The following is a 15,136-nucleotide window of genomic DNA, read 5'->3' as shown; positions in this document are numbered from 1 at the left end:
ATTTAAGTTTGGTATTCATATATTTCTGATTTCGATTGTGAAAAATTAAATTTATGGCGTAAAAACGTACCGTAAGGTACATAGAATTTTTCTAACATTAATAAATGTATATTTTCTTTCACATAATTGTATTATTTTTCTGTCACAAATTGTTCCTATTCTCTGTTTTTTTTTCTGGCAATAAATATCTACGTAGGCACATTATGTTACCTAAAGTTTTAAATAAAATCATACTTAACATATATACCTACTGGACATAGTTTTGAAAATACCTTCGATGATTTCCCAATAGATTAACAGTTAAATGTTGATTTTCCCAGCATTCCTAAATCTAAATCAATACATATTATAAGTAATGTAGCTAATCGACTATTAATCGATGGTCAAAGATAAATTAACTCTGCAATTGAGAACGCGTCTAATTTTAACAAGTTACACAGTCAAGGCATTCAAAAACAAACCTTATTAACGCAGTCATTTAGTCTCATTTTGTTATCCTCAAAAAGAGTTTAGATCTCATCTCAAGTCAATCAGTGACATATATATTCGTATCCTGTGTTCGTATCTACCCTCATTTGTTTTTATATTTCTAAATTCAAATATCGGTATGAAATTATTCTTTCATTTTCACCACCGCCTCAAAACGGTGCGCATCGTATAATGTAATTTTGAATTTGGAATAATTGTTAGTTTAGTGGCCAGTATGGAATTGTTCAAATTTGTTTTGTACGTGTATGTGTATATTGTGGTGGTGTGTCCGAATGAGATAGATAGTCAAGAACATTTGAAACCATTGGTCCCACATGGTTACAAAGGTGAGGTTATAATTTTATTTAAAGTTAGATCAACATAAGTCTGCAGCGATTTTGATAGCCCAGGCTGTGCAAGTGTTATTTATCGTCATAATTTCATAGAAGAATACTTTGCTCTCCACTGGGTAATTGTGTTCCAACAGTTTTTATACATTAACTAAAGGTTGACTCACGCTAGACCGAGCCGTGCCCGGACCGAGGCGTCCAACATATCATTTTTATGACGGCTGCTCAGTGATCACGTGGTGCTTTCCATAGAAAACGAACTCCGGAAGCTCCGGCTCGGCCACGGCCCGGTCTAACGTGAGTCATCCTTACGAGTAAAACTACTTCACAACTTCATTTAAGTGTTATAACGTGTTAGTACGTCACAGATACTTTAAATAAGCATAAATTTTAATAAATAATTTAAAATTTCGAATTTTGGAGTAAAGCAGCCACCTTACGGTAAACAATTTGGTTGACAAAACATTGTCTTTGATTGTTTGATGTAAGACAACGCGCGTGAGGTACGGACATTCAAACCTGACTTAAATACTTACTTATCCAGGGCACGACCAAACCCACGAACCTCCCTGCGATGTCTGTCCCCGCCACGGACGGTGCGTGCCTAAGATCCAGTGCCCAGCCCACAGAAGACCTGAAGCCAGCAACCCGCTGTGCCATCTAGCGGGCCAGAGGGATCTACTTGGAGTTTGCTGTTTCACTGGGAGTCTACATGCTGGTATGTGTAGGGCACGACCAAACCCATGAACCTCCCTGCGATGTCTATCCCCGCCACGGGCGCTGCGTCCCTAAGATCCAGTGCCCGGCCCACAGAAGACCCAGAGCCAGCAACCCACTGTGCCATCTAGCGGGCCAGAAGGATCTACTTAGAGTTTGCTGTTTCACTGGGAGTCTACATGCTGGTATGTGTAGGGCACGACCAAACCCATGAACCTCCCTGCGATGTCTGTCCCCGCCACGGGCGCTGCGTCCCTAAAGATCCAGTGCCCGGCCCACAGAAGACCCAGAGCCAGCAACCCGCTGTGCCATCTGGACGGACCAGAGGGGTCTGCTTGGAGATTGCTGCTTTACATCAGGAAGTCTACATGCTGGTCGGTCATTTTATTAAACGCGTTTTTGGCAGTTTTTTTTTCTAGTGTCATAGAAATACTGAGAGATGTCAGAATACTAGTTGACGAAATAAGATAATAGGTACCATCGCAAAATCCTCAAAGAAGATAAAAAAATTAAATTGTGAACGGGAGTAAGGACAAACTAGCAGAATCAGAATACTTACAAATAAAAACGCCCATTTGGATTTCAGCCGAAGCAGACCTAAAAGCCCGTGCGGCTACTTCGATACCAGCTGAGGACGTGAAAACAGCACACACGGCTTCACGGCAGAAGCTTGCAGAATGGCTGAGCAAGGCTATGAAGCTGTTGAAAGAGCGGCATGTGCTGGTTAATAGCACTGCGCCTAGCTTCGCGCATCACTTGGTGAGTTTTTTTATGTTCCTGCAGAGAGGGGCAACTGCGAAACCTAGAGGACCTTTCAAGATATATAGTTAGTCAGGTATAGGCCATCTAGGGTAGGCAAGGGTTGCTTCTATGAGTCGGAGCGGACTGACCTAAATTGTGTCTAGTTTACCTGTAAAATCTTATGTCTAACAAGGCATTGTTACATTAGTACAGTCGCCATCAGATATATCGGAGCAGTCAAGGTGCTCACAAATATCTGAACACGCCTCTATTATCAAGGCGTTAGAGTGCGTGTTCAGATAATGTGAACACCTTGGCCGCTTCGATATATCTGATGGCGACTGTACCTAGTCTTCTTTGAGCTTGCCGCGGGGTTGGGTAAAAATGCCCTATAATATTTATTTATTTATTGATATTCGTTTGTTTTATGCGTCATTTTGACCTTTGTGTTTGTTAGTAGTTAGTTTTTTGTGTAGTTTTCTTAAAATGGGATTAGTAATTTTTTTGAGGTGTGAAATATCAACTTCATGACTTTAGAATTTCCGTCTCTTCTCGCAAAATGAATTTGATAAAACACTCTGAAACATCGTGAGGAAACTTGCATAGGTACATATGCGAGGTGATTCAAAGGTGTATGTGTAAGTAATCTTCGAGGAGCACTGTCCAGTAGTGGGACGCATATAGACTGAAATATTATAATGATTAAACATTATTTTCCAGTCTGTGATGACATACGACGATCGAGCCGAAAAGCTGGGACTGGGCGCGCTGCTGAACCTGTTTGCTGCGCAAGAGTTGAAGTCGCGGCAGGCCTTCTCTGATGACGACCTGGCGTTGGGGCTCACTGGGAATACTGATGGTAAGCCTTGCCTGTTTAAAAGTATGCATTTGACCATAATCTCACGTGTACATGTGTATGTATGTATGTCTTATGGATGATACATGAGCTCTGAGGAGTTTTAAGCGGACTCTTCTCCCAGAATTTCAGCAATGCACCACAGGTACAACAGATGGCGTTACTACTAGAGTTCATTTAGGGTTCCCTACCCAAAGGGTAAAAAAACGTGACCCTATAATATACTACTAAGACTCCACTGTCCGTCTGTCTGTCTGTCTGTCACCAGGCTGTATCTCATCAATTTCATGAACCGTGATAGCTAGACAGTTCACTGATGATGTATTTCTGTTGCTGCTATAACAACAAAATAAATACTAAAAAAATCGGAACCTTCGGTGGGCGAGTCGGACTCGCTACTTCGGTTTTTTATATGAACAGTGATTTCTCTGTTTTCCTCATTTTCAGTTGTTTTTGTCCTACATAATTTTGCCCTCATTCATATTCATAAAGTAGGTACCTACCGCACCTACTATTTTACTTATTAGTTAGATAATAAGTTCAGTTTTTGCTTAATATTTAAAGTGTCGCAATAAGCATGCAATGACTTTGTTTATACAATGATTTAAATAGTCATATTTACCCTGTTATTTGAAAGATCGAATAAATACAAAGGTAGTATAATACCTTATGTAAATAAAGACTTATTTTGATTACATTATCAGTTTGTACATATTTGGCTAAAATTACGCGGCAGAGATACAGTGGGGCAAATTAAACAACCAGGTATAAGTAGGTAGGTAGGTATATAATTATAATTATAATATGTACTCGTATACTGGTTGGGACCCTGAAACCGACTGTTTTGGACGCCAGTAGTTATACGCGACAGCACTACCAGAGTGTAAGGATTACTTGTTCAAAATATAACGATAACCTAATACAAATGACATTATCGGGTACTTAACCACAAACATCGACCACATCGTAGACAGAATCACAATGGACTGGGCTAAAGTGGCCAAAAAGAATGTTCATTTTCACACCATCTGTGCCCTGTTTATCAAAAGCTTGTGACTTGTAATACATGTTGAAATCCCTTTCTAACAAAAGCTGTCAAAAAGGGACTTCCACTTGTATTACAAGTTACAAGCTTTTGATAAACAGGGCACTGATAGAAATATCTTTGCTTATGCTTTGTAGTAGTAGTAGTAGTAGTAAACTCTTTATTATACAAAAAGACATATTAAAAATAACATACAATTAGCAAGAAGTACAAAGGCGAACTTATCCCTTTGAGGGATCTCTTCCAGTTAACCTTTTGATGTACATGTTTCCAGGTCCATTTTGTCCACCGCCCCCATCATGCCCTAACCCACCCAGCCGCTACCGCAGTATCGAGGGCGAGTGCAACAACCCCGAGTTCCCCACCAGAGGCGCTGTTCACACCGAGTACGAGAGACTGCTTCCACCGGACTACAGTGATGGTACAGTCGCCATCAGATATATCGGAGCGGCCAAGGTGTTCACAATATCTGACCACGCACTCTGACGCCTTGACAATAGAGGCGTGTCCAGATATTTGTGAACACCTTGGCTGCTCCGATATATCTGATGGCGACTATACCTAGTAAAAGTTTCTATACCTAATTGATTTTTTAAGGCAATCAGTGTTTTATAACCTATTGTTTTTAACGGCGTGCAGGTATACATTTTCATCACTTGCTCGAAAAATACCTTATTTCATGCAGGTGTACTGAAGGACATAAGGCTATATTGTTCCCGCGGGAGTTATGGATTGAGAAAAAAGTTATTACTCCCTAGGGAGCTAAAATTACGATTAACATTTAGTTTTTTCTTCGCAAGTGTGATGAAAAACTTTGTGGGTAAGAATATTGTTACTCGAGTCTTTAATTCACTCGTCGCTGTCGTGAATATAATAGACTCTCGTACAATATTCCACTTACCCCCCACATTGCACAAATGTACTATTTTAAGGATGACTCACGTCAATAGATCAGGTTGATCGGGCCGGAGCTTCCCTCGCTTACTTTTCTATGACAGATGACAGGTGATCAAGTGATGCTTTCCATAGAAAACGATCCGGAAGCTCCGGCCGGGACACAGCCCGGTCTAACGTGAGTCAACCTTTATACGGTTGAACATTTGATATTTGGTTGTTTGGTAACAGTAGAGCGATGTTATATATTTTTTCACAGGAATCTGGGCGATGCGAGCCTCTACCACCGGTCTTCCGCTCCCCAGCGCTCGAGTGGTCAGCCAGAGTTTGCTCATCGACGCCAACCACCCGAGCAACACCCACAACCTGATGTTCATGCAGTTCGGACAGTTCATAGCACACGATGTTAGTGCCGGCGTCGTGTTCACTATCGGTAATGTATTTTTATTTATTATTTAGCCTAGAGTGTCCCATTGCTGGGCAAAGGCTTCCCTCCTCCCTATTCACGTAACCAGGACTTGACCCGTCTCCCACCAGTTCCTGTCAAAGGCGTCGAGGTCATCTCGCCGAGGTTTGCCGCGACCCCGGGTTTGATGTGGGACCCAATTGGTTGTGGTGGTTGTTGTTTTAGCCACAAGTCATCCGGCATACGGCAAACGTGTCCCGCCCAGTCCCACTTCAGCTTGGCGGCTGTTTCAGCCACATCAGCTTAACCCCTCCAACATGACGGTATTGTATACTAATATCATATTTAATCAGAAAAATGGGAACTGCAGGCTGTACCGTCTCCATCCAGACCCATTAGAAGGGAATGACTTGTCTAGTCTGTTGATGAGAGAGGATGTTGAAAAACGGGCAAAGTACTTAGTCTCTTTTCCAACTTTGTCTCTTACAAAGTCGGAAAAGATACTCTCAAATCCAAATCAGCTAATGAGGATAGGTATGATAAAAGCTACGGAGGAACCATGACAAATGCTTAGATAAGAGTTAGTTGGTTACAGGTCTTTCTCTTCCTAGCACTCGAATAGTTAGAGTATGCTTTTGGATGCGAAGCATCGTAACAATACAACCTCATGTTCATGCAATTCCTTTAAATCTTTAATTCAAATTTCCACTATGCATAGGAAACGGAAGCGCGATCTCCTGCTGCGCTGGCGACGGCGAGGTCCCACTTCCAGAAGACCAGCAACACTGGGCCTGCGCTCCTATCGACACCCCACCTGATGATCCATTCTACGGGACCTTCCGTCATACGTGCCTCAACTTCGTCAGAGCCCAGCTGGCACCGGCTAGCGACTGCTCTGTGGGCTATGCTAAACAGGTATCTACATTGACAATTGTCGTCTACAGAACCTTTTACGTCCCTCTTTTTGAGACTCTGTCAATTGTCAGCCCTGACTAGGCTGTACTAGTCTGTACAGGTACCCTCTTCTAAGACAATAGAATTGATCTTCAGTGAAGCTTGAGCTGCAAAGTAGTGGCCTAAAATGTATCCAGATTCAATGGTAGGATTAAAAATATACAATTGATCCCTTGCGTATTGGAAGATTACAGATCTTCTGATGTTGCTGGTCCATGGACAAGGATGATTATATTCCTTTCAGGTGATTACTTTTTGTGGCTTTATTTAATTGGAGATGGTCTTGGTCCCGAAGGAACGACTGGACGATTGTGGTTTTTTTTTCTAGATGAACGGCGCCACCCACTACGCCGACCTATCCCAGCTTTATGGAAACTCTCGTTCCAAGCCCGGGCTACTCCGAGCAGCGGGCGGTTTCCTCAACACCTTCAACGACTATGGAAGGCCTCTTCCTCCTTTAACTAGGAGGGGGGAGTGCGTAACTACCAACGAAGGGGCTGCTTGTTTTGAGTCAGGTAACACATTATACTTACCGATTTATTCTAGTACAAACTCCAAAATTCGCAGCTATGGTGGTTATAAATATCGGAAAAAGATTGCCTGAAAGTTGACACTTACATCTACTATCTTCTCAAGTCCTATTAAAGTAAATAATGTGAGAAGATAGTGAAAGTTTAAACTAAGATAAAATGACTATTAGGAGAATTAAAACAAATCGAATTATTTTCAGAAAATATTTCAATTTGTTTTTTATTTCAAGTAGACACACTACTAAATTCGACTGTGGCCGAATAGCACAGGCTCCTGCCGCCATAGCAGAGGACGTTGGTTCGATTCCAGGCTGGGGCTCTGAAGGCCTTGGTCACTTTTTCTTAGTATATAACATTTATTTCAATTTATAAGATAAAATTGGCTCTGTTCCAGGCGACAACCACGGCAACCAAGTGATCTCCCTCACCGTTCTCCACACCATCTTTACCAGAGAGCACAACCGCGTGGCGCAGGCATTGTCCAGGTTCAATCCAGACTGGGACGAGGATACAGTGTTCCTGGAAGCCAGGCGCATCCTGCAGGCGGAGTTCCAGCATATTATTTATAATGAGTGGCTCCCGCTGTTGTTAGGTATACTTGCATTTTTGTTCAAAATTTTCTGAAACTAGGATATTGTGCCTGAAACTTATTCTTCTTTATTGCTCATTTTGCAATATTTTCTATATAGTAAAACCTTTCGTAAAATGCTATGTAGGTATCCTACATAGCGGGACGTACAATACGACACCAATTTTCGCCGCAATCCGTGCGTTCGCTCTTAACCAATTGCGCTACGGAAGCCTACCAGAACCTCGCATAGGGTGGAATCTTTCCATTCCACTATATGTCCAATAGATGACACCCTGTTGTCACCTCTATTGACAATGACTTAAGTTTAAAGATGACATGTAGGTACTGGGACCTCGTCGAGCACCAGTACCACCACCTTAGTTGTTCACCCAATCTTCCTGAGTTGACGCTTACGTCATCTTTTGTTACCTAGACCACTGAATGAAATGGTTATTTAACCCCATTTCAGGTCCACGTCTACTCCAGGCATTCGGGCTGTCCCCGGCTGGGGGATACTCCACGTCATACGACTCTCACGTCAATCCAGCGCTTACCACGGAATTCTCTACCGCAGCCATGAGATTTGGACACTCCGTCGTGGATGGGAAACTGGTGTAAGTGTACACGTGAAATTACATTTGAATCATGTTCCAGGGCCCCATTTAGTCCAAGCGTTGGTCCTGGACTCTCAACAGTCATCGATCTATGATAGATAGTGACCAATGTACATCTGAGGTCGTTTCTCAAAAAGTTGGCACCGCCAGGTTAAAATTTATGTTTTTCAAAAATTTTGCATTTTCGCATTTTTTTTATTGGGATCGTTAAAAGGCAACTTAAACTATTAGAAAATGTGGAAGGGAAGCAATTCCTTCAATTAGTTTAGAAGATATAGGCGTTTGAAATTCAGGTGAATGATATCAAGGGCAGGTGAAAGATATTTTGTCTCCAGGTTATCGATAGTAGAAGCAGGTTATCGAGAAATAAGTACAAATTCCAATGAAAATATTGACAGGTGATCGAGAGGCGTCATTAACCTGTGTCCGTTGCCGTTAACCTGGTTTCTTGTCATCATTCACCTGTAATGAGTGTCATCCACCTGTCCACCACATCATTTCAATGCCTTCTAAAAATAATAGAAAAATGTGTCATCTTCAATAAAAAAGGGAACTTATTGTCCACCACGATGATTAAAATTTTGGATTCTGACCCACCTCACCTTCGATTCGATTCCCAATTTAACAACAAGTTTCTGTGAATAAGTAAACATTCAATCTTGTTGTCTATTCACCCTGGCAGTACCTAGTGGAACTCAGGTTTGGTGCAACATAGACACACGCTGTTTTGGTCATTCGACACGTCTTGATGAGGACTTGGGAAAGCAGTACCCAAGATAGAGCTGATGATGAACCCTCGCAGTACCTACTGGAACTCAGGTTTGATGCAACATAGACCATGCTGTTTTGGTCATTCGACACGTCTTGATGAGCACTTGGGAAAGCAGTACCCAAGATAGAGCTGATGATGAACCCTCGCAGTACCTAGTGGAACTCAGGTTTGGTGCAACATAGACACACGCTGTTTTGGTTATCCAACACGTCTTGATGAACACTTGGAAAAGTGGTTACTAAGATAGAGCTGATGCTGAACCCTCGCAGTACCTAGTGGAACTCAGGTTTGGTGCAACATAGACACACGCTGTTTTGGTCATTCGACACGTCTTGATGAGCACTTGGGAAAGCAGTACCCAAGATAGAGCTGATGCTGAACCCTCGCAGTACCTAGTGGAACTCAGGTTTGATGCAACATAGACACATGCTGTTTTGGTCATTCGACACGTCTTGATGAGCACTTGGGAGCGCAGTACCCAAGATAGAGCTGATGTTGAACCCTCGCAGTACCTAGTGGAACTCAGGTTTGGTGCAAGGTCAGGTCAGGTTAGGTCCGGGTTCAGGTTCAGATAAGAGCCGGGATCCAGGTCCAGGTCCGACTCCGGGTTTGAGTCTAGGTCCGGGTCCGAGTCACAGTCCGGGTCCGAGTCCGGGCCCGAGTCTGGGTCCGGGTCCCAGCCCCAGTCCCAATCCAAGTCAAAATCTAAATCGCCAAACGTGTACTATGCATCGTTGAAGAGTTCTGTTCTAATCATCATCAGCAGTTCCACTTCATCAAATGCGACAGTTTTCAATAAAAATGCTTGATATTCTGATGAAAATCCAAAAGTCACTATACGCATGCCTTTAAGATTTGAGGAGTTCCCTCGATTCCTCATGGATCCCATCATCAGAACTCGAGATTGACAAAAATACAGCTTATAAACTTATCTTGCTTAACAAACATAACGAAGAGGACAAATCGCCAAGCGTGAACTATGCGTCGTTGAAGAGTTCCGTTCTGATCTTCATCAGCAGTTCCGCTTCATCCAATGTCACTTTTGTGAATGTATATGCTTGATTTGTAAATAAAAACACAAAAATCACTATATGTATGCCTTTAAGATTTGAGGAGTTCCCTCGATTCCTCATGGATCCCATCATCAGAACTCGAGATTGACAAAAATGCAGCTTATAAACTTATCTTGCTTAACAAACATAACGAAGAGGACAAATCGCCAAACGTGAACTATGCGTCGTTGAAGAGTTTCGTTCTGATCTTCATCAGCAGTTCCACTTCATCCAATGTCACTTTTGTGAATGTATATGCTTGATTTGTAAATAAAAACACAAAAATCACTATATGTATGCCTTTAAGATTTGAGGAGTTCCCTCGATTCTTCATAGATCCCATCATCAGAACTGGCTTTTGACAAGAACGGGACTAATCTGCATATACTTATACTTTTTACAAAACATTTTAATATATGTCTAAAACTAAAAACCCTCATAAGGTACCTTTTCCCGTGGGACGTCACAAATCTAGTTTGAGTATATGTAACGTGGATTTTAAATAATTATCGATCACCTGTCATATGGCAGGTGAATGACGCTTCGTTCACCTGCCATTGCATCATTCACCTGACTTTTTTGGACAGGTTAACGAGACTTAAGACAAAAGTACAAAAATTTCAATAATATGCAGCTTTAACAGACAGGATAGTTTTTATTCCTAAATTAACACACAAAAGCGTTATAACCGCTATATAATTATATAGTTACGAGTATTAGTTGTGGTATCAGTGACATTAACCTGCCGCAAAATCTCATCCACCTGGCAGTTTTAGCCAGGTGGACGATATGCAGGTGATGGGGAAAATGGCAGTTATATCGCGAATACACAAAATGTATAAGCTTGATGAACTCCATACTTAGGCATATAAAACTAAACTATTGTTTACGTTACATATATTGATAGTAATGCGATAGGTTACATAATTAGCAAGATATCGACTCCAGGATAAAGAGTACTTACCCATTACAAACTCCAATTTCCGATACTTTGTCGTTTGTGTTTTATTTGCGAAGCACAATAACCACGCCTTCGTCCTACCAGGTGATAGCTGATGAGTGACGGCTTCAGCTCGTGCGGAGTGAGACGGGAAAGGTGCGGTGGGGGTTATACAATCGTCGTGAACGTGACGCGCCAGGTGACTGTTAAGAATTGCCTTGGACAAACTTTGAAGCCGAATAACTTAAAATATAAGTATAATATTGTTATGCGATAGTAATACTTTAAAAGTTAAGGATATATGTTAATAAAATACGGTAATGCCGTTAAATTAAGTTAATATTTTGTGTGGTTTTCATAGCTCGGAACATCAGTACCTCGCGTTGGGACACGGCAGGTTAACGGATAAACGTAGTTACAATATTTTTTTTTGTAATCTATATTTATTAAATCTTTTTCAAAGTATTAGGCCTCTGTGTAAAAAGTATCTCTAAATATGTATTAATTTTTTATATATAAAAATAGTACATAACGAAAAAAAAGTTCTAACATAAACCTATTTACAGGTGGCGGTGCCAATTTTTTGAGAAACGACCCTGAAGTCATGATGCAAGGACAAATAGTACCACTAACTTGACCGTTTAAAAACATTTGGCTTTAGTTCATAAGAAAGTACACACTTCATCCTAAATCATGCAATTAAAATGTTTTTCAGAATCCCCAGCCCGGCGAAAGGCACGGTGTATGAAACAATCTCACTTCCAGAAGTGATGTTCCAGCCATCGCGTCTGCGCCTGCGACCCTTTCTCGACCGTGCACTGACAGGACTCTCGTGGCAACCCATGCAATCCGTCGATCCTTTTGTCACGGAATCTGTACGTATTCATTATTCATTGAATTTACGCTCTTTGTTAGAATCTGTGCGGAAAGAGAAGAGTCGTAGAATGTATTAGATCCCATACATTTCACGAAGTCTCTTTCCGGCTTCTGCACAGACTCTATCTTGAGTTTCTATTAAGGCCAGTTGCATCAACCACCATTCACAGATTGATCAACGTCAGCCGTGAACTATGAAACTAATTATTTTTATGTGTCAGTCTCCTTTTCCATGTTCTATGAACTTAAGTGTGGAGGGTGGACATTTTTTATATGTTCTATAATGTGTGCTTTACCTAAATTAACTATTTTTATCTGTTTCTTTTGTTATTTTATTTCTGGTACGTTTTTCTTCCTAGTTAACCCGTTACCTGTTCCACGGGGGCAACCCCTTCGGCTTAGACCTGGCGGCCATCAACATACAGCGCGCACGCGACTACGGCGTCAGATCATACAACAGTTATCGCGAGCTCATCGGATTAAAGCCCTATGGCGATTTCAACGAATTTCCTCCTAGCGTGAGTTTAGTTCATCTTTAAAATGTTGATTGTCAGATAATTCCATTGGATTGAACCTGTCGGTCTAGCATGAGTTGCCTTCTCGCGCGCGACTCCATACATCTAGCGCGACTTCAAGTATAGCCTTCTAAGACCCAGAGTCATTTTTGCAGTTTTGAATTTGGAACCTTCTTTTATTCCATAGATAGAGCAATAATAGATAGGACAATTTTAATATTAAACATCAAAAACCTGAATTGGAGAGCCTACGATTTTCGGTTTGAAAGCCACACACCTTACGGATATCACTCACCTCTCTTTGATTCTCCCTCTAGAGCTCAAAGGTTAAAAGTAAGAGATCCCTTATAAATGACAAGTTCTCCTATATACAAAATTTATATACTATCGTTGGACCAAGAAAAATCTGCAGCGATTTTGATAGCTCACTCAGGGCAAGTGTTATTTATACTTCAAAATTTCATAGAACTTTCACGTTTAAAATAATATATTCACTGCGTGGGCTATCAAAATCGCTGCAGACTTTTCTTAGTCTAACTCTATTTATTTATTAAAATGGTTTACTAATTCTTTACGATGATCAACCCAGCAAGCCTATTATGGATCGCTTTACCCACATTTATCCACGTGATAAAACAACTGTCACTTTTTAACTCTGCGGGATAGAAAGAGACGGAGAACGTTTTTATCACGCTGTCACGTAGACAAATACGACCATCATATCCGTACTGGACATTTGTTTATTTTGCAGGCGGCAAACCGTCTGTCCTCCGTCTACTCTAGTCCTGACGACATCGACCTCTGGATCGGCGGTCTGTTAGAAAAGCCAGTAGAAGAAGGTGTCATCGGAGCGACTTTCGCCAACATCATCGCCGACCAGTTCTCCAGGATGAAGAAAGGAGACCGCTACTTCTATGAGCATGGCCCTGATGTGAACCCTGGAGCTTTTACTCCTGGTAAGTAATCATGGAAACTTAGAAACCAAATAATAAGTGTACAGAAATACAAAAGGCATTAAATCGCCAAAAGAAATTATATCAAGAAGAAGATATGTAGCAGGATATTTAAGTACTGTAATCATAAGATCCATTTCACAGATAGTAATTAAAGAATGGTAGGTAGTAGGTAGAGGTGTAGTTATTTCCAGTGATGCCCAGTGTTAAAGTAATTTGAAAGGGAAGACCGCGCTGGCACTCAGAAAAGTTCTGTTTGTTCATTAAAGAAGCGATACTGCCCATGACAAAGACTACTAGACCATGTAAAACAGAAGTAGTAGACGGTGTCATGTTGTTTTCCCGGTCAGGACACATACTAAGGGCTCATTTAGACGATGCTAGAACTCGCATGCTGTTCATTACATTGCGGTTTTTGATCGGTCGCTTGAATTGGACGTAACCAACAGTCCGCAATGTAACTAAAATCACATGCGAGTTGGTGCGCCCGTCTAAATCGGCCCTAAGGCATGGGGTTGTCCAGGAACGTGTTAGTATAGGGATAAAAATAAACCATCTGTGTTATTTCCAGGTCAACTAGCTGAAATAAAGAAGGTCACCCTATCCAGGATCATCTGCGACAACAAAGATGGAATTGAGCTCTTCTCGCAAACTCCGAGTGCTTTCCTAAGGGCAGATTTACCTGGGTAAGTTAATCCGATTCCAAGTTTTGCAGGTTAGGTAGTTTTTAGTTAGTATGGCATTTCTAGAGTATATGCCATTGACATGGAAATGTCCATTGAACTCTTATGTTACTACAGCCCTTAAAAAGCTTTTCAGGTTGTCTCTTCACCCTTTAAACTTTAAATATAATTCTTGAAATTATCAGTCTTAAAGTTTATCACTAGCATTTTTAATGACATTTACAGAAACGAGCCGGTGCCTTGCGATAGCCCACTCATCCCAACAGTGGACCTCAGCAGATTTAGAGATATTTAGTTATAAGCTCTTTAACTCAGGAACATCAAATGTTTCATGATCAATGTCCAATAGCTTTTTTTAAACAAAGTCAGCTTGAAACGTTGAACGTCTCCAGTGCTGAATTTATTAGATGTAAAATGTAGTCATAGAACTTTTATAAAATTAATTATGTCATTAAAGTACGCATTCATTTCTTCCTCTGTTCTCGGTGTGGCATGATTGGTTTCTTCAAAACGGTTTTCAATATCCTCTTACACTGTTTCTTTATTCTTCTTTATTTCATTTCACACTTGCTAGACTCAAACTTTAACTATTACACAATCTTCTTATTTCCCTTACAACTCTTTGATAGTGTTTTAAAAGCGATTACAATTACCAATTTTGCATGCAACCTTTTAAAACATCGTTAAAATGTTGTAGTGTTGATTGCAATGATTTATCTATTATGTTGATTTGTTCTGACACAACGCTTCTATCGTTTTGTGTTCTTTCTTTTTCTTTTCCAATCTAGAACCCCACTGGTGCCCGACAGTGGGGTTTTAAACAAAGCGATATTAGAATTGTGTCAATAACTAATTCTTCTTTGACTCTAGCACGTGTCCTCCTTCTGTTATCTGTCTTTCTCTTATGAACGTCGAAGAACCCAATTCAATGATTTTTTCCGGAAAAAATACATGAATTGGGAGTTTGATGGCATTGAATGTAGGAAGAAATTAATTGTGGAAAAATGTGATTTTAAAGTGCTATTATATTTTAATTAGTCTGAGTATGTCATAAATGCATGGTGCATGATACTGAATACATTTTACATTCAAAGGTGGCTGGTGCCTATTGAGCTCACAAGTCGAAATGTTTTAGTCTAAACTCTAAATAATAGGTGTACATGAGCAGTGGTGAAAATTAATATTACAAATGTGTTTTG

At 40.8% G+C, this 15,136-nt stretch overlaps 1 protein-coding gene across 1 annotated transcript; it reads left to right on the top strand.

Moving 5' to 3' along the window:
- Positions 1–599: 599 nt before the first annotated feature.
- Positions 600–15,136, top strand: LOC134673662 (chorion peroxidase). Its single transcript, XM_063531675.1, has 15 exons — positions 600–815; positions 1,363–1,536; positions 2,122–2,294; positions 2,997–3,135; positions 4,452–4,598; positions 5,331–5,504; positions 6,196–6,392; positions 6,760–6,946; positions 7,356–7,553; positions 8,002–8,146; positions 11,626–11,785; positions 12,146–12,304; positions 13,053–13,257; positions 13,826–13,940; positions 14,163–15,136. Exons 1-15 carry the CDS (start codon positions 704–706, stop codon positions 14,230–14,232), a joined length of 2,355 nt encoding a protein of 784 aa, XP_063387745.1. The 5' UTR covers positions 600–703; the 3' UTR covers positions 14,233–15,136.

Source organism: Cydia fagiglandana, chromosome 2 (genome assembly GCF_963556715.1).
Source record: "Cydia fagiglandana chromosome 2, ilCydFagi1.1, whole genome shotgun sequence".
NCBI lineage: Eukaryota > Metazoa > Arthropoda > Insecta > Lepidoptera > Tortricidae > Cydia > Cydia fagiglandana.
Note: the sequence above shows the minus strand (reverse complement) of the source record. Positions and strands in the feature narration are given on the sequence as shown.

Excerpts from the sequence above, each read along its gene's own strand:
- LOC134673662 (XM_063531675.1), top strand. The coding sequence starts at position 704 with ATGGAATTGTTCAAATTTGTTTTGTACGTGTATGTGTATATTGTGGTG. Across the intron at positions 6,393-6,759 it reads CTGTGGGCTATGCTAAACAG|ATGAACGGCGCCACCCACTA; the intron begins GTATCTACATTG and ends TTTTTTTTCTAG. Across the intron at positions 6,947-7,355 it reads GGCTGCTTGTTTTGAGTCAG|GCGACAACCACGGCAACCAA; the intron begins GTAACACATTAT and ends GCTCTGTTCCAG.